We start from the raw sequence: 22,421 nt of genomic DNA, 5'->3' as shown, positions 1-22,421 counted from the left end.
GAAGGTGATTAAAGAACAAAAGAAAAATTTTGCAAGTGGCCACATGAAGTGGTAGGTATGCATAAATTAACAATCTTACAATTTGTCTTTAATTATCCCACAATTCAACTCGATTGTACTTTTAATGATGTTACATTGTTCTTCGTATTCACCCTGTCGTACATCGACCAAATACTCTTTTACTGTCATCAATCACTTCGTGTCAAAGCACTTTAAGGATCGGGTGAGGTATGTAAAAAAGATTAATATTCAAATTTACTTATTTATTTATTATATATCTTGTTCTTTAATTTTTAGAAACTATAATATTTTTTAAAAATAAGGAAAGTTAAATAAGTAACAAGTCATTATGTATTAAAAATAAATAGACAGTTTAAGTGTCTTTGTATGGACTTAAGGTTGGCTAATTAAAAAGAGCATAAAACATAGGTGTTCATAGGTACATGATAAAAAAATGAGAAAATAATAATTTGTAAACAAAAATACTCCAACAGTAAGAAAAAATAAAACATAAAAGAAAAGAATGAAAATTTTCTATTGGAATCTTCAAACACGTGTATCTTCATGTTGAACCATCATTAGTCATTTTCTCTCCCAAAAAATAGCAATTTAATCCTAAAAAATATCTCAATTACTTAGTAAAAAACAACTAAATTAAATTCAAAATAAAACTGCATTAATGAAATGAAATAAAACTGCATTAATGAAATAGAATCCAATTAAATATGGACTTGAATCACGTTTACCTATATATACACCAATCAAAGAAGCTTTGTAAATGGTTATATATATATATATATATATATATATATATATATATATATAATTATCAGCATTCATATAATCTATGCATATTTTAGTATACGATATGAAATAAAAATTATGAAACATACCAAGTCAAGGGTTAGACCAATGCACGTTGTTTCAAACCATCAACTTTGGCAACTTATTCTTTTAATCCACCTTGCTAAATTTTTTTTTCATTGGTTTGCTTTTTTTAATAGGCTTGAGATATAAAAAAATTCATGCGAATTAATAATTCATTGGTGAGTGAGACGGACGCAAATTGACCTGATTTGGCTAAAAAAACAAGAAAACACCAATAATCTACATTAGTTGATCTTGATAGTGGTTCAGTGCATCTTTCTGCACTTATTGTTTTCAATTGAATAAAATTAGCAGCATCATTGTGAAAGAGAGAGAGAGAAAAAACTCGTCAACTTTAATCTGCATTACTTTATTTTACTAAAAATAGATAGGATTTTCTTGACCATTAGTTTGTTCCAATGTGTTTGGAAGAAATAAATTTATTCAAAAATAAAATAAATAAGTGAACATTAATATGAGAAAAATGGTCATGAAAATATCTAAAGAAAACTCATTTTTTAATTAAATTGAATCTGAGAAAAAAAATTATCAACATAAAATAAATGAAATAAATTGAATCATGAATGATCCAACAAAAAAGGAGTGAATGGAAGATGCTGCATTGAAGTGATTAATTCTGTGACAAGTGCTACAATCGTGCCACTGCAATGGGTAGAAGGAATGTCAATGAGGTGGTGGAGATAATCAATATTTTGGTGTATTTTGATGGTTTTGTAGCTGCAGTTTGCAATGCTTATAACATTCTAATACACGGTGCTAGCTAGAATAGGATGTCTAGCTTATGCACATCTGGAGTGTTTGTTCATCTCTTTATTCTTTGAGATTCTTAATGTGGTTTGGTGTATGTAAAAGGGTTGGGATACCCCTTTTGTATCCCTCTTAATTTAATTTCATTCTTTGCTGATAAAAAAAATAATAAATGATCCAACCTATATACATTCAAATTTTAAACCTCACATTACTAATAAGTGACTAATAGATTCATCCTCTTGACCACACATTACATACAATATGTCATCAAGAAGTATTCCTCGGGTGGCTAACATATATTTGGTTTCTCTTTTGTTCTTTAACACTCTTCATGTCAATAAGTGAGCACATGAGAGGACTTTAATCTTTCTAAAATACTTATATATAAAGACTTTTCATCTCCACTTAAGCATTCAAAAGGTTGTTATAAGTTGATTTTACCATGTACGCATGTGTCTCATGAGACCTTCCATTGTCATTCATCATTCTCATCCTTACTCAATTGTATACAATCTAGCTCTTGTAGTAACCTATTTATTTGTTTTATTTCTCATTCAAATCGTCTACGTGTCCAATCCATACTCCACACTCAACTATTATTTATTTATCTTCCTATTTCACATAACTTTGTTTCTTACTGCATATGTCATACCGTCTAAGAAACCTATCTTTGAGTGGCATGTTACTTAAAATATCAAGAACTATGTTAGTTAAAAAAATTACAAATTAATTTGTTCCTTTCATTTGAATTATCAAATACTTAGCATAATATACTTAAGACTATCCCTTTTATATCAATTAAATGCTAATTAAGGTTTAAAAATAATCCTTAATTAATACCACAAAGTTAAAGTGGGACAAGTTCATCCAAGCCGATAGATAAAGAAAGGAGAGCAGTCTAAAGTATTGTTTTCTATCAGCATATTTTGGTCAATTTGAATATGCTTTTCTTTGATTAATTAATTCAATTTTTGTATTCAGTTACACAATACCAAGAGCAAAAACTACTGTTCTCCAGAAGAAGCTTTCAACAAATCAAATAAAGTTTCTCAATCTTACTAAAAGAACTATACACAGAGATCCAAAGCCAATAAAAAAAAAGGAATTGGGATAATAAAACTAATATCAAACTAGATTTAAAACAAGTTGAGCAAAATACGAACTTTTCATAGTTATATAATATTTATATATTAGTGCATTACACCACTACAAAGAATCAGAAAAGTGTATTATTAAATGTACGGAGTTAGAAAGATGATATTACTATATGGTTAAGATCATAATAGACATTTTAGTACATTAAAAAAAATTGTATTTAAATTATTCTTGACGTATAGATGTATGTTGATTATCCCAGTAATCCAACATTTTATTCTATCTTTCTCCTTCTTCTATTATTTATCTCAAAAGTGCAGTGAAGAACATAAGTACAGTGGAAAAAGAAGATAAATAAAGTAGTGAATGTAATGATAGTGGTGTGATGGCAGAGCATGGTATTTTAATTTTTTAACTGTTAGCATGGACTGCAGATAGTAATCATAAAGGTATGAGAAGTAAAAGCACCAAACGTATTTTTGACATTACACTCAAAATACTTAAAATTATTAAAATTTAATAACAAATTGCGGGGATAGCTCAGTTGGGAGAGCGTCAGACTGAAGATCTGAAGGTCACGTGTTCGATCCACGTTCACCGCAAATTTTAAATTAATTTTTATCAATAGAAAAAATATTATGATCTCAATTATTTTAGATGCCATTGAATTTTAATTTTTACACTACCTATTTGATTTCTCTTATAATAATGTCAAATAGATGGATGCGATCAATTTGCTCGAATTATATAAGAAGAATTAAGATTCAAATATATATTTAATTCGTTTAAATGAATGAATTTTTATAGCTGTTACGTTTTTCAAAATTTTGAAATCACTTTTTTTACTCTCAAAAAGGAATGATTTTAGTTTTATAATAATATTATTTATTTTATAGATTTTTTAAAGATTTCCAAGGATGACATGATACTGTAAATATGATGATAAATTCTCCTGGTATCTCTATACTTTTTCAACAATATCTTTTATAGTAGAGAGTGTGATATTTTCTTCTTCTTTTTAAGTGGTGGTTATTTGTAGTGATTGGTGGTGTAGGTAAGTTACGTAGTGTTTTTCTTGGTGGTGGTTGTGTTTTCATTTGCTTATTTTTTTTATACTGGGTTGTACAATCCGGAAGTCCTAAAATCTAGGAAAAAAAAATCAATGAGATGTAAAAATGGAGTACAAAACAAAAAAAAAATTGCACTATACAATAAACTTTTGATTTTAAGAGTTCACAATTTATTTTAGGTTGCAATAATAGTCCAGTTTGAACCCATTGCGAATGCAACAATAGTTATTTTCTTGATAGGATTTTTGCGATGTTGTATGGAAAAAACTTTTAACTACAGGAGACTCAAACACTCGTATAAGTGTGAATATTACAAAAGACTCAAACACTCAGATAAGTGTGCATTTTATTTTATAAAGTAAATTAAAACATGTCAAATTATGAAACTGTTCTCTCAAAGATTGTGGCGGAAGAAGAATGAAAATATTGCGATTGAAAATGATATATGCGGTTGGAAGGAAGATATAGAGATGTCGGTTACAATGAGATTATTTAAAAAAATTGTATTATACTTCATTAATAAAGTTATTTAAAGTTTTTAGAAAAATTAAAACCAATTTTTCAGTGGATGAGGTAGATGAAGAATTTTCAATACTAACTACTTCTTTATTAACAATTATAAACACTTGATAGATAAGTTATACCATTTCCTTAATCAAAGTCTAAAATTTCTCTTTAAAATTCTCAACAGTATTATAATCATTACATCCATGATGAATAATCACTAAATCTCTTATTAAATATAATAACGGGATTTAAATTAACCTGGGAATATCAAGGTCACTCAATTTTTTAAAAGTTTTTTCTTATAAAAATGTTTAATGAAACTATGTTCCTAATCAAATCATAAAATTCGTAGACAGAAGGCTGGTTCCACTATTATTATTATTAAATTATTTAAAAACGATTTTGTATTCGTTAATTTTATATCATTTTTTATTAAAATAAATTAACAGTGTCTTGTATATATTTATATTGAGTCGTTTTTTAATTCAATAAAATACTAAGAACCATCATTGACCCAAGTCAAATTTAATTGTACTGTACTCTTTTTTCGTTGAAATGACCGAAGAAACATCGGTCAAGAAGCGTGTTCATTTTTCTTTAATTTTTGTGAGAGTTGTAATATTTTATCCTGTAAATGTTATTTTTGCTAAGTCAGAAAATTGAAATATTGGTCAAAGTTTAAGATTAATTTAATATTTAAAACTATTTTGTTTATTATAAATTGTTGAGTTTATAATATTGTTAAAATGTCTATATCTCGTCTTTCGAAGAATAAACATTTAAAATTAGTCAAAAGCAAACTTTATAATAAAATATCAACTATGTGCATAGTTATATACATCGAACAAATGATTGACTAAACAATTCATTAACCTAGACTCGAAAATGTCACACTTAACCAATCTTCATTCATTTACTTTTTAAAATTAATATTTTAAAGAGTATACTTAGCCGACTATATATATTGTATTTTTTAATTTTTATTTAAGCGTCTTGTTAATATTTTTAAATTTTAGCACCCAATATTTTGTTTTCATGCTTTACGATTGAGTGTACAATAATCTAGATAAACACTATAACATTTATAATTGAGTGTTGTAAGAATATAGAGGGAAATTTGATGTTAAAAATCAACCAATATATCAAGAAAGCTGTGCGCATTTTATCATGGTTTATAAACAACAGTTAGTAAGTCAACTTATTATGATATTTTTTTAATCGATATAGAAAATGCAGAATTTTTATGTCGTCTGAATCTATATCGCCATCAGAATTGTCATAAAATATCTTGTAGAACCGTCATAGAAAGTTTTTTTTTTTTGCACTAGTGTTAAGTTTGTAATATTATAACCAAGAGTAATAGAGAAAAATGACAATGAAGAATTAAACAACTAGATGTAATTGCTCAAAAAAATGTATATAATTAGGTATTTGAGTCCAAGTCATATCTATGTACTTTTATTTATTTATTTATTTATATATTTATTAATGTTATTATTTTTATTTTTATAGTTGTTGTTTTACTTTAAATTAAAATGGTTCTAGCATAGATATGTCTAATGTTAGAGAAATGATAGTATAATTGTGGTCACTAGATCCATGTTCAGAATTTATTTGTAAGCAAAAGAAGTTAGCAATAACAATAGAGATAAAAAAATGTTGAAATATTTTATTTCATTTGAATAATATGCAGAAAGACATTCACAACAAGAAAAAAGGGTATTAACAAAAGTTATTTAGCGGAGGTTGAAATAATCCTAGGAATTGATTTAATTAACGGAGGTTTTTTTTAACCTTTGTTAAGTTTCAAATGTTATTCAAAAACCTCGAGAAAATAATGGAGGATTTTTTAACCTTCGTTAAATTTCAAAGGTTTATTTTAAAATCCCAACAAAATAACATAGGTTTTTTTAAACTTAGTTAAATTGTAAAGGTTTATTCTAAAATCTCAGCAAAATAAAGAAGATTTTTTTAATCTTTATTAAATTTCAAAGATTTATTCTAAAACCTTAACAAAATAACAGAGATTTTTTTACCTTCATGGACTTTTCATACTTTTAATTAATCAAGTCTTTATTTTAATCATCACTTAGCTTTTCAAGGTTTGAAATGTCTCTTCTCCCACTCAACTTCGTTCTACGTAGATATCAAAAAGATGTTTTACTCAAACTTAAAAGTGACGGAGGTTGGTAATCTATATAATGGGGTGAGTAAGACAAAAATAAAAATTAACTTGGAGATTGGTTAAATGTGGCTAATCTCAAATATCAAGAATAAAATTTATCATTGTCATGTTCCAAGTGACATCAATTATTATGTTACATGTTGCATAGGTCTAGTGAGTCAAACAACAATAGGATATTGGGCTCTTGAGTTTCTACGCTCTTAAGTAGAAAATATTGCATTCTGACTACAAGCTATAATTTTAGACTAATATTAAGTGGCTAATCTAACAATCAGTATCAGAGCCAATGTCATGAGTTCAATTCTCTAGGAAACATTTGTTGGTGGGAAAATTATTGTAAGTGGCATCAAGAATCCCAATAAGACAATTACTGAGGATGAGATTGTTAAAGGTGACATCAATTAAGTGGTGTTGGTTAGGTTGATCAAATTACAATTGAATCGTGGTGTTTTTGTTGCTACACTCTCATGTGGAAAACTTTTAGTTTTAGTGGTATGTTCTCAATTAACATTTCAGACATTTTAGTGCATATTTTTTAGTCCTCAAGACAACAATTTTACATAGTTATTGCACAAAGATATTTTCATGTTGTGAACCTTAAAAATAACACTTCAGATTAATTGCTCTCATCATATCATGGAACAAATAATCATATACAATAACAATGAAATATTTCTTCTATACACAATCTACATGCATTATCACTAACATTGGTGAAGACTTTTTCTTGTCGAAACACAGATCACCATAGACAAGTTATATATGTCTAACATTTTAGGCTAAGATCCAACAAATAGCAACATGTTATAGTTGTTGTATCAATATTGACAATCATAAGACTTTAAGCAACTAACTTAAAATCATACATAAGTATAAGGTTATTACCATTTGAAAAGTATCGTTGTGGTACCTTCACACACTTTAGACACTGACAACAACTTATTTTCTCTTTATTGGACAAATCGTAACATGTTGAAGGAAAATATGTGTTTGTACTTACTTCTTTTGATATCAACTCCTCTCATATCTTCATTTCAGTCAAATCCAAACAAACAATTAAGTTATCACACATTTTTGTCTAAATACATTACATTTATACAATGTCTGACTTATAACTTGTGTCAATATAAGAGATTATAAAATACAAACTTCTTTTCCCATATATTTATCTCAATTAATTTTTTCTCAAAACTTTTTGAAAACACTTTTACCATTTATCTTTTCCTAAATTTAATTATCAATAACACATTGTCATGTCCATTAAAAAATTTCAAAAAATTCTCAACTTGCAGGATGATAACTTTTAATAAATTTTCACTAACCAAGATATATTATATTCCTTGTATATGTTTCAAAAATTGACATGTAATGTCTTCTTGACATACAAAACATGTTTAATGACCTTTAGTAATATATCTCATACATGCATTTGAAAAAATATATACTCAAACATTTTAATTTTCTTATATTGCAACAACTTTAAATATTCAATAGTGAATTAAGATAAATATATGTTATTATTTAAATGTCTTCGTCCGAATATCATTATAAAAAAAAAAACCTTATATTTTCACTTTAAAAAATTCAAGAGATAAATTATAAATAACTAGCAAAAACATATAATATGATTGATACTTAAATTATCAAATAAATTCATTTTACATGTAAAATTAAACAAATTTTATTATTTATATAATCTCAATAATATTTTAGTTTTTCAATTATAACACTTTAAGCATGTTTCATGCTTGTTCTCTAATAATTGGATTGAACCAAAAATTGAGTATGTTATTTCTTAAACATTTATAAGTATCTTTTTTTTAATATATTAATTTTTGAGCAATTAGACAATAAGAACCATGAATTCCATCACAGAGAAGAAAAAGAAATAAATTTTATGTGGATTGTTTGTCATCTCACCCAAACCCATTCTTTAACTTACACGAATTACATATTATATTATATAAAGCGGAAGTAAGTGGACGAGAATTAAAATGTTTAACCATACCTAATTTTTTTTATTGCAGACTTTTGTAGGCATTGTTCCTCCAACTAATCAACTGCACTTTAGACACATGATGATGTCAAAGGGTGCAATCTTAGCAATTAATAGATTTAAATAATTTCACTTTTAATATGAAAGAAATTGTTGACTATTCAGTATGACACTTAGTAATTTATAAAATTTACAATTGAGTGTCAACTTTTAAATAATCTTTTTTTAAATGAATTAAACATATAAATTACATAAAATAAGTATAATTAAGGTTTAATACTGAAGTATATAGTAATGCATAAATAACTAAAAAAATTATTACTTTAAACAACTATTATGCACTCTTATGAACATAAGTTAAAGTATCATCATGATCCGGGACTCTCTTTAAATCTGTCATCAATAATTGGATCGAAGTTCTTATTTATTATAATTTAATTGATCTCAATATAAAATTTTGTTTATTGAATGCATATAACATTCATACATTTTTGTATAGACAACTTTGATTTCTGAAAACTTGCACAATCTTATAATCTCACTGCAGTGTTCAGTTTATTGGGTTACATCCCCTGTAACTTTTAGTCTCCCTTTTTTAAACATTTTATAAGAGACAACTTTCATAATTCAGATGTCCAGTGACCTTGGTTTTTGTTATCAATAATGATTATTACTTCATTTTAACAACAGAATATTGTCAACCGATACTCCACAGCAAGGTAGTATTCCCACAACCCACAAAAGTGCATAGCAGGTCAGAAGCAGTGTCACCATATAATTTGGAAGGACTGAGTGGATAACTGAAGTCAATTTTTGCAACATTCTAACAATCAAATACACACATTTAAGATTCTGACATTCTGTACTGAATACCCATGAACAAGAACAGCAAAAAGACCAAGAAAAAAATGAAGTTCTTTTTGTAAACAATAGATAAGTCATAACCATGAATGATATGATTAATTTTGACAAAGAACAAAACATTTCATCTAAATGTGGTGTACATGAAATTATATTTCACTAAAACCATTGCAATTAATTTACATATGACATCTTCTAATAAGAAAACATACTGACTTAAAACACCTATTCAACCTTTTTTTTTCTCTCTTTGGATACAAAAGAATAAAATAGAAATAAACACCTATTCTAAATGTTAATTGGTAACTTCTAATATCTATTCCATCTATAACTTATGAATAACATTCTAATTAACTGTACATAATCTTTTACAGTGACGCGCATCAAAAAAACCTTGCTGGAAACCCTATCTGCTGAACTCTTCAACCCACTTGGACCTTGGACCAATAGCTTGCGACTAATTAACAAAAAATATAATGGTTTTGCCGGCACAAGGAACACACTAAAGTCTCCGTTTTCCACGTCTTCTGGTGTCAATATCAACAAGCCTTGACGATGAAGGAGCCGGCACGGCTGCGGACAGACCAATAGATTCTGGAATATCAAGATTGACTCCCAGAGGTGGACCTGCCATTGCACGCTTGATGTCCAAATCGTTTAATTGGTGAACTTGAAGTCTTATTTTGTCAATCTGTTGATCAAAGTGGTGAAACAAACAATAAATCGTTTAATTGGTGAACTTGAAGTCTTATTTTGTCAATGTGTTGATCAAAGTGGTGAAACAAACAATAAATAACGTAAATAAAAAAGACAAACTGCATACGGATTCTTTGTCGATATGAACTTACTATTTCAAAATGATAAATGGATGCATGTGCATCAGCAAGTCTCCTCTGCAAATCTTCTGATTTTTTTGTCTGATACTCCACATTCTCCATTTCGTTTCCCCTTTCACCTAATTCTTTATATAAGGCTGAAATAACCAGGAAGTATATTTAAACATTTTTTTAAAATAGAATAAATCTATTAAGAAACATTGAGTTACGTACAATTAAGGATGACCATTGTGAAAACTGAAACCATAAGTATACATGCATAATCTTCAAGCAAATATATATATACAAACACATATACATACATATATATAGAGAGAGAGGGGGAGATATGATACGATAAATATATAAACAGAAAGTGATAAATATATAAATAGAAAGTGGGAGAGAGCACCCAGTGCATGGGTTTGGGAAAGATAAGATGAGCACAGCTTATTCTAGGATTTGAACCTGCAACCTCCAATTAAATATACAGAATAAAGCCAAGACACCATGCCGGAAATCATACAATTTAAATTATATCATCCCACTTACATACCAGCCACTCTTACGCAAGGTTTATCATCAAAAAGTTCAAACCAAAAATGAGCACAATAGATAAGCAAGAAAGGCATGACACTCAGGTGGCAATCTAAGTACTCATCTACAAAGTGTGCAACTAGGGAGCACTTAAAGTCATAATAGATTTGTTGCATTCGCAAACTAGGTAGTCTTACATAAGATAGATAAGTACCAGTCAAAACAGATAGCACCCAAATCTGAGTAGGAATATCATAAAGTTTCTTTGCTAAAGTCAAAGAAGATCTCAATATCTCCCTGGCTTGTACGGTGTCACGTAATGCAAGGGCCAAACTCCCAAGGATTGTCAAATACTGTGAAACAAGTTGAAGGTTCCCCAAATATGTATGTGTGAGCTGCAATCCCCTTGCCAGACGATTTCTGCAACAAATTTGCAACTTAGACAAAGGAAGAACTAGAATTTATATATGTTGATGGAGGTAAGAGATCAGTTGCAAGTGAGATTCCATTCTGGAGATTACTTAATTTTAAGGTCCATTTAATAGTCAAATCTGTTACATTACATGACATAATAATTTAAAGAAACATCCACCAACTAAGGTGTAGCACTGGTCTTCTTATATGAATGAAACCCAACAGAACGCACAGTAACTCTTTCCATTGTCAGTATCCATGTTTTAAAAACTGACGCAATGAAGTAATCTAGTCAATGGTTCAACCGGGGATCTTATATACTAAATAAGAAAAGTATAATAATGAATAAAATAAATGCAGGTAAAGTGCATTTTTCCAATGTGGATGCCTAAGTAAAATAGGCTAAATTAAATATTTATCCATTGCTAATTTTTTTTTGTAATCTACAAGTTCTAAGGTGTTGAGATATTTTCATATACACATCTACTAACACAAATTTTAAATTAAAAAATAACAGACAAATACATTAAAGAACACTAGATTGTAGACTCAACACCTGTGCAGGTTATTCCACCAGTTATCTAAAAACTTACCTTGCTTCTTGTAGATCCTGTTGCTTCATCAATAAAAGACCATAAGCAAAAAGAACACCTGTCTTTTCTCTAACTCCAACAAAAGAATCCATTACTCCATAAACTGGCCCGATCAAATCGAGTGCCTGAGGAAAAAATATCATTCAATAAAAGAAAATCTCCTGGAATTAAACTACTTAAAAAAAATATGTAGAACCAATTTAATTTGTGTTAGAGGAATTTCTCCACCTGTGAAGAAGATTCAGCATCACCGATGCAGATGTAAGAGACAGCTGCATAAACTTGGCACATAGCTTGCATTGATTTGCTGTCTGTAAGCTACACAGAAATATGTAGTCATTGCTTGGATACCATGAAGTTATCCCCACCCCACCAACAATTTATAACAAGCTCTACAGACAAAAACATAAATATGTATCTAGCATGCCAAATCAGCATAAACGTGTCAAAATTATCAAAACTGCAGTGACTACATCTTGTTCACTACTAAAAGATCGCATCTATATTATAGAGATGTCATATGCATACATATATATGTATACCTTCACTGCTTCAATATAATGAAAAGCAGCTTCGTTGTAACAGCCAACTGAATGAGCATATTGACCTCTAAGCATCTCAATGATGCATTCACATGCCTGCAATATGGTTGGAAACCGCATGAACCAATTTTTCATCTGTACCAAAGCCTGAAAAATTGAAGCGGTATTAATTAACTATATCAATTCCGGAATGTAATGGAATGCTACTTTATAAATCTACAGGAACAAGAAAAATATCAGCAGAAGCAAGACAGCTAATAAGGTGGATTATTATTTATTAATAGCGATTTTGAAATTGTATGGAATAAATGCAAACTATCATGTCTTCTCATCCTTGGTGCTGACAAAATATATCATAGGAAGATAACCAACCTCCTGTGCTTCAACAAATTCTGCTCGTGTGAGCTCTATAGCCACTTTGTTTTCAAGAAACTGAACTAGTAGCATTAAGTACACACCAGCCATCCAAATAGAAGAGTGTTGTAAATCCACTTCTGGTAAAAAAAGGTCCAACAAAATTACATTAGGAATTCTTGATTGCATGGAAGCATAAGCATCTTAAAGCGGACAAGCTAGGAGGAATAACAAATCTCACCTCGAACACCATCCGTAATTCCAAGCTTCACTAACTCATCTGCAGGGAAGAACTTCAAAATATGAATAACTAAATATAATTGAATGATTTTAAATATGATGCCCATTTTAACATATAAACCTAAATACTTCAGTATCACCCCAAAATAAAACCTAATATGTTTGACAACTAATAATCATTACAATAGAAATTTGTAAAATACATTATTTACAATATGAGACACTATTACAGCAGAAGAAATGTTATTTTCATAACGAAAATAATTCCAAAGTGGCTACAACTTCAGTCTCCAAAGCAGGCCATAACAGCAGCGACTAACATGGAAATCCATTTGAGTAACAGAAACAACTTAACTCATCAATCGTGGAATCAGAACAAATAATTTAACAGAGTAATGCTTCTAATCAGTTGACGCATCCTAATACATTTCACATTAAAGCCTAACAAAGAAAACTATAAAAAAAAACACTTTATGGTTGTAATTGGTCATATAGAATAGTTGAAGACTGGAAGATGGTGGAACTGCAAGTAAAAGGGCATAAATCAGACAACGTCAACAATTATCACAGGGCTATTTGGACAGCAAACTACAAATTGATTTCACATGAGAAATCATTATTTTGTAGTTAAAATAAGTAGCAGTTGTACTTTCAGGAAAGCAATAAATTGGAACAAACCCAAATGAAGATGAAAAAACACACAAACTCACTAAAAAAGCAGGTGAACAACCTTGTATTATATGCATCCCAGACTGTATGCGTTTTGCACATTCCTTAAAAAGTCCTTTTGGGCGCCCAAATACAACAACAATTAGATCAACTAATGCATAAACAGCACTTTTAGGAAGCCATTCACCATCAATGGGAGGAGGTGCTAACTGAAGCTTATCTCCAATGGTTCTTCTGACATTCCCAAAATACACTGGTTGCAGTGTTTCCTGCCCAATTAAATTCAACCCAGTCATGCTACTCAGTTGCTCCTTAATCATTGTTTGCTTTCTAGATAATGCTGTCCTATCCCTGTAGTGAAGGTCAGATCTGGAGAGACTTTGATCTAGAACATCAAGCTCCTTCACTAGCTCCTGTATGTGCTGTGTTTGCTGCATATCAAACTTCATTGCAGCATCCAGATTGTCTACATGGGGTGCAGCATTCTTGTAATCACATAGTCGCAATCGGTAGAATATGTGCAGTAATTCGTTATAAAATAGTAAGCCAGGGCATTGTCGTCGCTGAGAAGTGTTAGGATGCAAGAGAGAAAATAAATTAGAGCAAAGGTAAAAAGAATCACATTTCAGTTAAAAACACACAGTGTCTACACAAAGAAAACTAGAAAAGTCAGAAGCTAAAGAACATTTGCACTCACTTTATCTGGATCAATTGACTCCCAAATCTCATTGCATTTATTAACAGCTTGCTCAACCAAATTATCATCATCCCATTGCATGAGTCGGACATGCAATATTGAAGTGGCAAAAAACATCTGCTCCATTGTTATAAAACAAGAAATTACAGACAGAGCTGATGGGCGATATTATATTAAACTCGCAACAAATGGAGTGCCTTTATTTTAGCATAGTAGAGAGTTATTTGTTGACACACACAATAGATGTGAAAGACAACAAGCTTCGGGAAGGTTCTATCGATTAGAGGTAGAAATTCACCAATGAATTGATGGCAAATGAAGAGAAGGAATCAAATAACATGTCTCTTCACGTAAGACAACATACCTGCAACTCCGGCAAGCATACTTCAGTAGCACAGACATATCCACACTCTAAGGCAGAGATTGAACCCTGGTAATCCCCTTCAATAGATAAAGCATTTGCAAGCTGTGAATTGAAGTTGCAAGACCACAACTTCATTGAAATCCTTCAAGGAAATAAACTAGAAACTATGAATACTTAGCAGTAGTTGCGACAGTAATTGTAGTAGCAGTGTTAGTCAGACTTGAAAAAGGAAAGGGAAGAGATTAAAATAGGGAAGAAATTCTGATTGGGATTCTTAATGTCAACTATACAAGAGACTACCAACTCTAGAAATCAATTATTGAAATAAATATGATAATTAATAATAACTCATCCCATCCCTACCATATATAAATAGTCCCAATAATTAATAGTATTTCCTCAACACTCCCCCTCAATCTGGTAAATAAATATTTATCATTTGCAGCTTGCATTAAGATCATCAAACCGCTTCGTAAAATGTCCCTCCGAAACAAATATGCTAGTTGAAGCCCTAATGGGATGTAGGAACCAGTTATAAGACCATTATCCATTTTTTCTTTGATGATGTGTCAGTCTATCTCTGTGTTTGGTATTATCATAGACTGAATTGTGAGCAATACAAATTGCCTATTATTATCTCAAAAGAGAATCATAAGTTCTTCACATTCCACTTCATCCAAAAAAAATTCAACCATAACAGTTCATTCACCCCTTGTGCCATAGCTCGAAATTTTGCCTTGGTAGGAGATCTTGCAACTACATTTTTTTTTTTACTTCTTGAAGTCACAAAGTTTCCACCCAAGAACATGCAATATTAGGGATGACAAATAAACTCAATCTTGATGAGAATATCCGAATTGATCGGTCATAGGTATGAGTATGGGAAATAACCAGCTTTTCAAATGGGATACGGGAATGGAGATGGGTATATATATTATATATCTTGTCTTCCTTTTAAATTACTAGAACATTATTAGTTCATTTGGTTCTCTTTCTTGAAATTTATGTAATTATAATTTTTTCCTTATTATTTAACATTGAAAAAAAGAAAATATGTGTCCTTTCACATTAAATTCTTCAAAATATGATTTTTTTATTACGATTCTTATTTTTTGTAAAAATAATATTTAATAAATATATGGATGGATTCGGATATACTGTTATCCAATAGAGACACAAATTAAATACCGGTTCGGGGGACGGGGATGAGTTTATATTTCGGGACAGTTATAATCAAACCCGCACCTTTCCTGTTGCCATTCCTATGCAATCCAACATAATTTAAACCGAGCATAGTCTACATCACTATACATATCCATAAAAGCTAATTTTAGTTTATGGAGAAAGCACATTTCATCTTTTTTTTCTTCCTATTTTTCTCTCCTAGAAGAAGTTTGTCTAAACAGATCCAATGGCAACAACAGATAGGCATCGTCAAATTGTGAAGCATAACATCAGACAATAAAGTGCAGTGATAAAAACCATTGACTTTCAGAAGCAAGCAAGCTAATAATAAACATTGAAGCTACAACTACGTTTCATTCTCCAAAGTCCAAAGTCCAAAGTCCAAAGCGCAAACCACTAGTTTCAGATAACCTAAACCGAAACCTAAAATTAAAATGCTGAAAGATCTCAGAAAGGGAACACATACTCGTATCCAACAGATGCAGTGAGCTCAAGTCCCTTGTGCAAGACCTGTTTCTGCGGTGGAATAGCTCCGACGAGATGGTAACACTGGCTGAGCAAGCTATACGCTCTGCACTTTATTTCGAAGCAAGACGGAATAGACTTCAAAAGCAATTGCTGCAAAAAAGAACCAAAACAAAACCATAAGCAAAGAATTTGTAGTGGAAACTATTAGCAGCGAGAAGAAGAAGAAGAAGAAGAAGACTAACGGAACGTTCGAGGTGGGACTTGGCGTGGTTCACGTTGTGAGAATGGTGGAGGAGAAGTGTGGCAATGCGAAGACGAGTCTTGACCTCAACAATTGGGAAAAACGACACTTCGCTTTGGCATATGGCTTCGAGGCACTTCACTGCTTTCCCAATTTCTCCTCTCTTCTCGTGGTACTCCGCGAGCCCCCATAGACCCTCTGCCACCGCCTCCATCGGAACGCGATTCTGCTCCTGCTTAGACGGTTATGCTAATCCTTTTTTCCTCTCTCTCTCTCTCTCCCTTCGCCGCTCCCTCCAATTTGAACGCGACAATTCCACATCCAAAATTTCAACTACCGCTTTTGCGTTTCGCTTTTCCTGTTTTTCGCTTGCTACCTTTGCTAATGCTTAGATGTGAAGTCAAAAGTCAGCCACGAAAAGAAAAAGAAAAGAAACAAATTTCAAAAAACGAAACAGTTCGGCTCTTCGTTCGGTGTCTTGCCTTAACAGGCCCTTCTTGGAAATTACTTCCTGCACCCCTCCCCTGTTTTTTAAACTGCAACCCTACTAATGGGTGAAGACTCTTTCTTCCTACACCTCCATACCTCTTATACCACCCCATACTAAATATGAAAATACTATTTTATCCTTTTTTTCACCCCTTGGATTTGAAATAATAAGCCTATGGATTATGTAATCTGGATATATTTCGGATTACATAATTCGGAAGTCAATTTCATATTTAGAAAAAACTTCCAGATTATGTAATCTGGAAGCTAATAACACATCTAAAAAAAAGGCTTCCGAATTATATATTCAGAAGCTAATCTTATGTATAGAAAATATTTTTGGATTATGTAATTTGAAAGCTAATCACAAAAGACTTCTGGATTACTTAATTTGGAAGCTAATTCTGAATCTAAAAAAAGACTTTTGGATTATGTAATACAGAATATTGAAAAGAGTATTTTTGGAATATAAAAAATTTATGGGGTGGCACAAGAAGATATAGAGGTGCAGGAAGATGCAGCCATGGGTGAAATGACCTAATTTCCTTGTTTGATTGCTTCTCCTTCACTGCACCCCACTACTCTCTGCCACTTCTGCATCATCACTGTTGTATGATGTAGAAGAAGAAGAAAAGGAGAACAATGGAAAAAAATCTTGTTAAAAAAAACTTTCTGGAAATTCATTTTGAAAAACGCATTTCCAAAAAATTTATTTTAGAAATCCTATTCCAAAAAACTTATTTTGGAATATGTTTTATGTTTTCCGAAAATCTTATTTTTTTTTAAAAAAAGAACTATGTATTTCATGAATTCTTAATGTGTTCTAGAAAAATAATCCATAAGTTAGTTGAAAGCCACTTTAAAAAAGAATAAAATAGTTATTATAAAAATTATGGAGTGCATAAGCAATTATCTTAATTGGTTTTCAAAATAGACTTTTGCTTCTGGCACCCCTATAATCACTAATTGCACCTTTGTAGTTTTTAAAAGCCCTGTGACTATTTTACCATTCATGTATATTTCAACTGTGACTTCTTCTGGATTATCTCATCCACAAATCTTTCTAAACAAACTTCCTAAAACATATCAAACATATGACATGTTTTTTAAAACAAAATTTTCAAAATAATTTTTTCACAATTGTTATCAGAAAAAGACAATAGTTTATTTTAGTTTAAACATTTTGAGAACAAAATCAAATTTTCCACAAAATCCAACATTTTATTCTATCTTTCTCCTTCTTCTATTCATCATCTCAAAAGTACAGTGAAGAACATAAGTACAGTGGAAAAATAAGATAAATTAGTGAATGTAATGATAGTGGTGTGATGGCAGAGCATGTTTCAACGAGGAAAAGTATTTTAATTGTTTAACTGTTAGCATGGACTGCAGATAGTAATCATGAAGGTGTGAGAAGCAAAAGCACCAAACGTATTTTTGACATTACACTCAAAACAGTTAAAATGTATTAAAGTTTATTATTAAATTGCGGGGATAGCTCAGTTGGGAGAGCGTCAGACTGAAGATCTGAAGGTCACGTGTTCGATCCACGTTCACCGCAAATATTAATTTTTTCTTTTCTCATTATCATTTTGCTTTTAAGATATTTATTTCCTCATTCTCATTTTGATTTTAAGATATTTAATTAACGAATTTAAAGTTTTTGAATTTCGATAATATTATTATTACATATTCATTCTATACATCATATTTATTTTTATCTGGCGAATCAATTAAGATTGACGAACCCATTGTTTATTTTTCAAATTTCTGAAATAAGTATCAAGTAATTTTTAATATCAATTAAGATTCAGTGAGCTTTGAAAAAACCAATTCATAATAATACATTCATTTCCAATGGGATCTTAATTCATTGGCAAAACAATATATTCGTTTTAATTGACATTACTAATATTCAAAATCTCATCTGAATTAATTACTTGTAGTTTTAAATTATTTAAAAAATTGCTTCACTTTTGAAAACAACACGACTCATAAATTAGGATGTATTGTGAACAAAATGAAAGAGTATGTATCATGTAATCCTTTTCGTATGTAAATTCACAAAGGTTAATTAACTGAAACATTTGTTTAAATTAATGAACTTGTTTGAATAAATTTATAATCATAAGCACTTCTATAAAAAGGATAAATATCCGTGGCTTCAAATTATTTTGTATAAACTAATTTATAAAAACTCTTTCACTTAGTTTTTTTTAAAAAAAATAACTTTTAATTGATGCACAAATTAATTTTAATTAGTCATTTCATTGTTGTAATTGAATAAATTAGATAAATTATTTCAATTACACTCATCATCCTATCATTCACAAATTTCATCAATTTTTTCATACACTTTTAACTTTCTTCATTGCTACATAATCCGAACAAAGGACAAGAGTTTAGATGACAAAAAAATTGAAAGTGGATAAAATAATTGAGAAAGGAACTAAATTTACTTATTATTATTATTATTAAGTAGTAAGGGTTGAAAATAAAGTTTATGCAAGATAGAAATGAAGAATGAAACATTTATCTTATTTTGTTTCATAAGGGTTAATGGAAAGAAACGTTATGGTATATAAAAAGAAATGTTAGTTGGTTAATCTTTGCGCAAAACATCCTCCAAATCGTGTTCCCCCCCTCTGCCATTACTAGAAATGGCTTTGGCATTGAAAGGTTTCTGGCACATGCATTGGAGCTCCTTGAATCTGACAGCATCAAAATTGTAGTTCTTGCAAAGGATTTTCTGTCTTGTGTAAAAGAGTCTCTTGATCAAGTCTTGGTAAGTGGGGTCTCTAGAAGTGAACATGGAGTAGCCATAGCCTATCACGAAGAATGAGGCAGCAGTGAAATATGTGATAGGTTCCATCACATCCCATGAGAATTCCCAGAATGTTAGCCTGAAGAATAGTCCAAAAGTAAACACAAAAAATCCAAGTCCACACCACTGGATTTTCCTCACCTGCATGCGTGCCAACTCGTCAATTTCTCTCTTCTTCTCTCCCAGCTTCTTTAGCTCCTCCTCCTTCTTTACCTCATCATCATCACCTATTAGTGACACTGGAACTGCTCTTTTAACCGGATCCAGCACCTGCTATTCACCATGCAATAAAAAGGTAGTTAGTCTTCAAGATTTGAGTTCAATTTCAGTAAATCTTCCATGCAAGTTTTCTTCTCAATTTTGAGTTTTATGATGTTTGGCCCTGTCTAGTGGCCAACATATATGGCTTTTCTCTCCAAATTCGGATAATGGTCCAAATTCGGATAATGGGAGGACTAGAAAGGGTGAAGTTTTGTGATTAACTGTAAGAAATTATGTAAATTAATTTCTATAAAGTGACTCACATGACTTAGAGTTTGAGTTTTGGGCTCAAATATGATTTAATAATAATAATAATAATAGAATAAATGACTCATTGGTTAACGTGAGAAATATATATCTGATGAAATACCTAATGAAAACCTACGTCCAATGAAGATTGAGAACTAAAGGCTATAGGATTCTGTCTATGCAAATAATAGTTGTTTCACTGTTAACCATCACGAAAGTGTGTGACAAGAACGGAATTGCTAAGAGATGGATTGGGACAAAAGGAGATAAAGTAATTGCTCAATTAGGATCACTCATGGATCAAGGTAAGTGTCTATTCCTTCTTGATTATATGATTGTGTGAGAGTCATTATATAATAAGATTTATATGTGAACATTATTGTATTTTATGAGTTCAATTTACGTTTATTCATATTTTAAACTTACAGCAATCACGATCCATTTTATACTAGACAATCTATTAATTTAATCTATTAATTTGCAATCCAAAGGCGACAATACTCACAAGCCATGAACCACCAGAAACAGGAATTGCAAGGTATTAATGTAGCAATGCAAAATATTCTAAACTTCCAAACAAAGCCTAAAAAGTAGGGGACCATGATGAATGGTATCTCCTGGCATTAAACAGATGGGAACAAATCTTGATCTTATCATGTTTTAAGAGAGCCCTGCAGTAACAAATCAATTTTTTTTCTTTCTGATAAACAATTATGAAACACCGAATGATACTGATATAGAATCATGACAGATAGAACTCACCTTATCAGGATGCAGAAAGACCTTGTTTCTGAAGAGGAGAATGTGTGAAGTATCATCAAGAGACTGGGTAAATGCTGCAGCCTCCTCAGCATTACTTGCAACTCCCATTTTCTCACACTTTTCAAGAAACTGAGAATAGGGAATAATCTCCTTCCCCTCCATAACAAGCTTCTCCTTGAACGATTCCACACTCGTCCATCTCATAAGCTTCTTAGCCTCACGGGAAGTCGGAGACCCTTTTGTTCCATCCCCATTATCACCATTACTTTTATTACTATTATTATTATTATTATTAGCACTCCCATTCCCACATGAATCACCAGCAAGGCATGAAACTGAAGTTGTGGAACACACACCCCTCTTCATCTGCTTCAACACAAACGCCACCCCTCCTCTCCTTCCACCACATTCCCCTCCAAAACCGCTCAAAGGATCAAAAGGGTGAAGCTTCCCCACACAACCATGGCTTCCACTGAAAACAAAAGACGCCCTTTGCCTCAAAAGTGATCCTCCACCACCAGCACACCACCATCTACTCCACATCTTGAACACGCCAAAACAAAAACCTCAAACGTTTATCCACCCTAAACAAACACTACCTGGCACAGTAATCACGACTCACCATACTCAAAATCAAGCGTCACCATAACCCATACTAGACTCATTTGCATGATAGCAACTTTTGTAGAAAGAGGGAACGTGTGCATTTACTGCAACTAAAAATAAAATGAAAAAAATACAAAGTAAAAGAGGAAAGGAGGAAATAGAGGCAAAGGCATCGGAGAAGGAAAAAGAGAGAAAGCAAAAATCTAATTTGGGAAACCAAGGCCAAAGGTTGTGCAGTATATAGAAAGAAAACACGTTTGTGAAACCTAACATGCATGCAACAACCACAAATTATCAGTTATCCGTAACATTCTCCTAGAATACCTAACAGTCTTACACCATAAAATTTGATTGGTAGTTGAGGGTCTTTAACAGAGACACAAATGTCCTTAGAAGTTACAAACAAACACGATTTGTGCCTGGTTTTTTTTTCTGTCATTGCCGTGTCCACTTGTCCTCTCCTTAGAAAAGAAATAGAAAATTCTCTTTTGTTTTTTTTTTTTCATTTCTATTAATTTTCTGACAGGTGCTGAGATCAGAGCCTAAGCAAAGTTGATACTCATCTATAATTAAAAAGTAAGTACACATTCCCAATTCTAAATTTTTATAAAATTATATTATAACTCTTAATATTTTTTTATATTATTTAATTACAAATTTATTTTTTATTATATATATATATATTTATTTATTTCTAAACTTATAAGAGTTGTATAGAACTTCAAATAATTTGTAAAACTATCATTTTTCTTCCAAACT

General features: G+C 30.9%; 2 protein-coding genes and 2 non-coding genes across 5 annotated transcripts; 2 read left to right on the top strand and 2 right to left on the bottom strand.

The window, feature by feature from the left end:
- Positions 1 to 3,262: 3,262 nt before the first annotated feature.
- On the top strand, positions 3,263 to 3,335 carry TRNAF-GAA (transfer RNA phenylalanine (anticodon GAA)). The gene has a single exon. It is a non-coding gene; the product is annotated as a tRNA-Phe (tRNA).
- Positions 3,336 to 9,474: 6,139 nt separating this feature from the next.
- Positions 9,475 to 16,926, bottom strand: LOC137824454 (sister chromatid cohesion protein SCC4). The gene is made up of 13 exons (XM_068630103.1): positions 16,473 to 16,926; positions 16,229 to 16,380; positions 14,578 to 14,719; positions 14,214 to 14,330; positions 13,578 to 14,079; positions 12,849 to 12,887; positions 12,626 to 12,747; positions 12,254 to 12,400; positions 11,940 to 12,029; positions 11,712 to 11,836; positions 10,919 to 11,124; positions 10,201 to 10,325; positions 9,475 to 10,043 (listed from the first exon to the last, which is right to left on the bottom strand). Exons 1-13 carry the CDS (start codon positions 16,683 to 16,685, stop codon positions 9,855 to 9,857), a joined length of 2,169 nt encoding a protein of 722 aa, XP_068486204.1. The 5' UTR covers positions 16,686 to 16,926; the 3' UTR covers positions 9,475 to 9,854.
- Positions 16,927 to 18,448: 1,522 nt separating this feature from the next.
- On the top strand, positions 18,449 to 18,521 carry TRNAF-GAA (transfer RNA phenylalanine (anticodon GAA)). Its single transcript has one exon. It is a non-coding gene; the product is annotated as a tRNA-Phe (tRNA).
- Positions 18,522 to 19,473: 952 nt separating this feature from the next.
- Positions 19,474 to 22,039, bottom strand: LOC137826957 (calcium uniporter protein 6, mitochondrial-like). 2 transcript variants are annotated; one of them, XM_068633118.1, is made up of 2 exons: positions 21,057 to 22,039; positions 19,474 to 20,057 (listed from the first exon to the last, which is right to left on the bottom strand). In XM_068633118.1, the coding sequence occupies exons 1-2, from the start codon at positions 21,597 to 21,599 to the stop codon at positions 19,563 to 19,565; spliced, it is 1,038 nt and encodes a 345-aa protein (XP_068489219.1). In that variant the 5' UTR covers positions 21,600 to 22,039; the 3' UTR covers positions 19,474 to 19,562. The 2 variants fall into 2 exon arrangements, with proteins under 2 accessions (XP_068489219.1, XP_068489220.1); XM_068633119.1 differs by having other exon boundaries at positions 19,474 to 20,054; positions 21,057 to 22,026.
- Between the last annotated feature and the right edge of the window lie 382 nt (positions 22,040 to 22,421).

This window comes from Phaseolus vulgaris, chromosome 8, assembly GCF_000499845.2.
Source record: "Phaseolus vulgaris cultivar G19833 chromosome 8, P. vulgaris v2.0, whole genome shotgun sequence".
NCBI classification, from domain to species: domain Eukaryota; kingdom Viridiplantae; phylum Streptophyta; class Magnoliopsida; order Fabales; family Fabaceae; genus Phaseolus; species Phaseolus vulgaris.
Note: the sequence above shows the minus strand (reverse complement) of the source record. Positions and strands in the feature narration are given on the sequence as shown.

Bases quoted from the DNA above. Each gene is read 5' to 3' on its own strand.
- LOC137824454 (XM_068630103.1), bottom strand. From the start codon at position 16,685: ATGGAGGCGGTGGCAGAGGGTCTATGGGGGCTCGCGGAGTACCACGAG. The intron at 12,748-12,848 runs GTGAGATTTGTT...TTTTTTTACCAG, and splicing joins AATTACGGATGGTGTTCGAG to AAGTGGATTTACAACACTCT. The intron at 12,030-12,253 runs GTATACATATAT...ATTTCTGTGTAG, and splicing joins ATTATATTGAAGCAGTGAAG to CTTACAGACAGCAAATCAAT.
- LOC137826957 (XM_068633118.1), bottom strand. From the start codon at position 21,599: ATGTGGAGTAGATGGTGGTGTGCTGGTGGTGGAGGATCACTTTTGAGG. The intron at 20,058-21,056 runs GTGAGTTCTATC...CATGGTGAATAG, and splicing joins TCTTTCTGCATCCTGATAAG to CAGGTGCTGGATCCGGTTAA.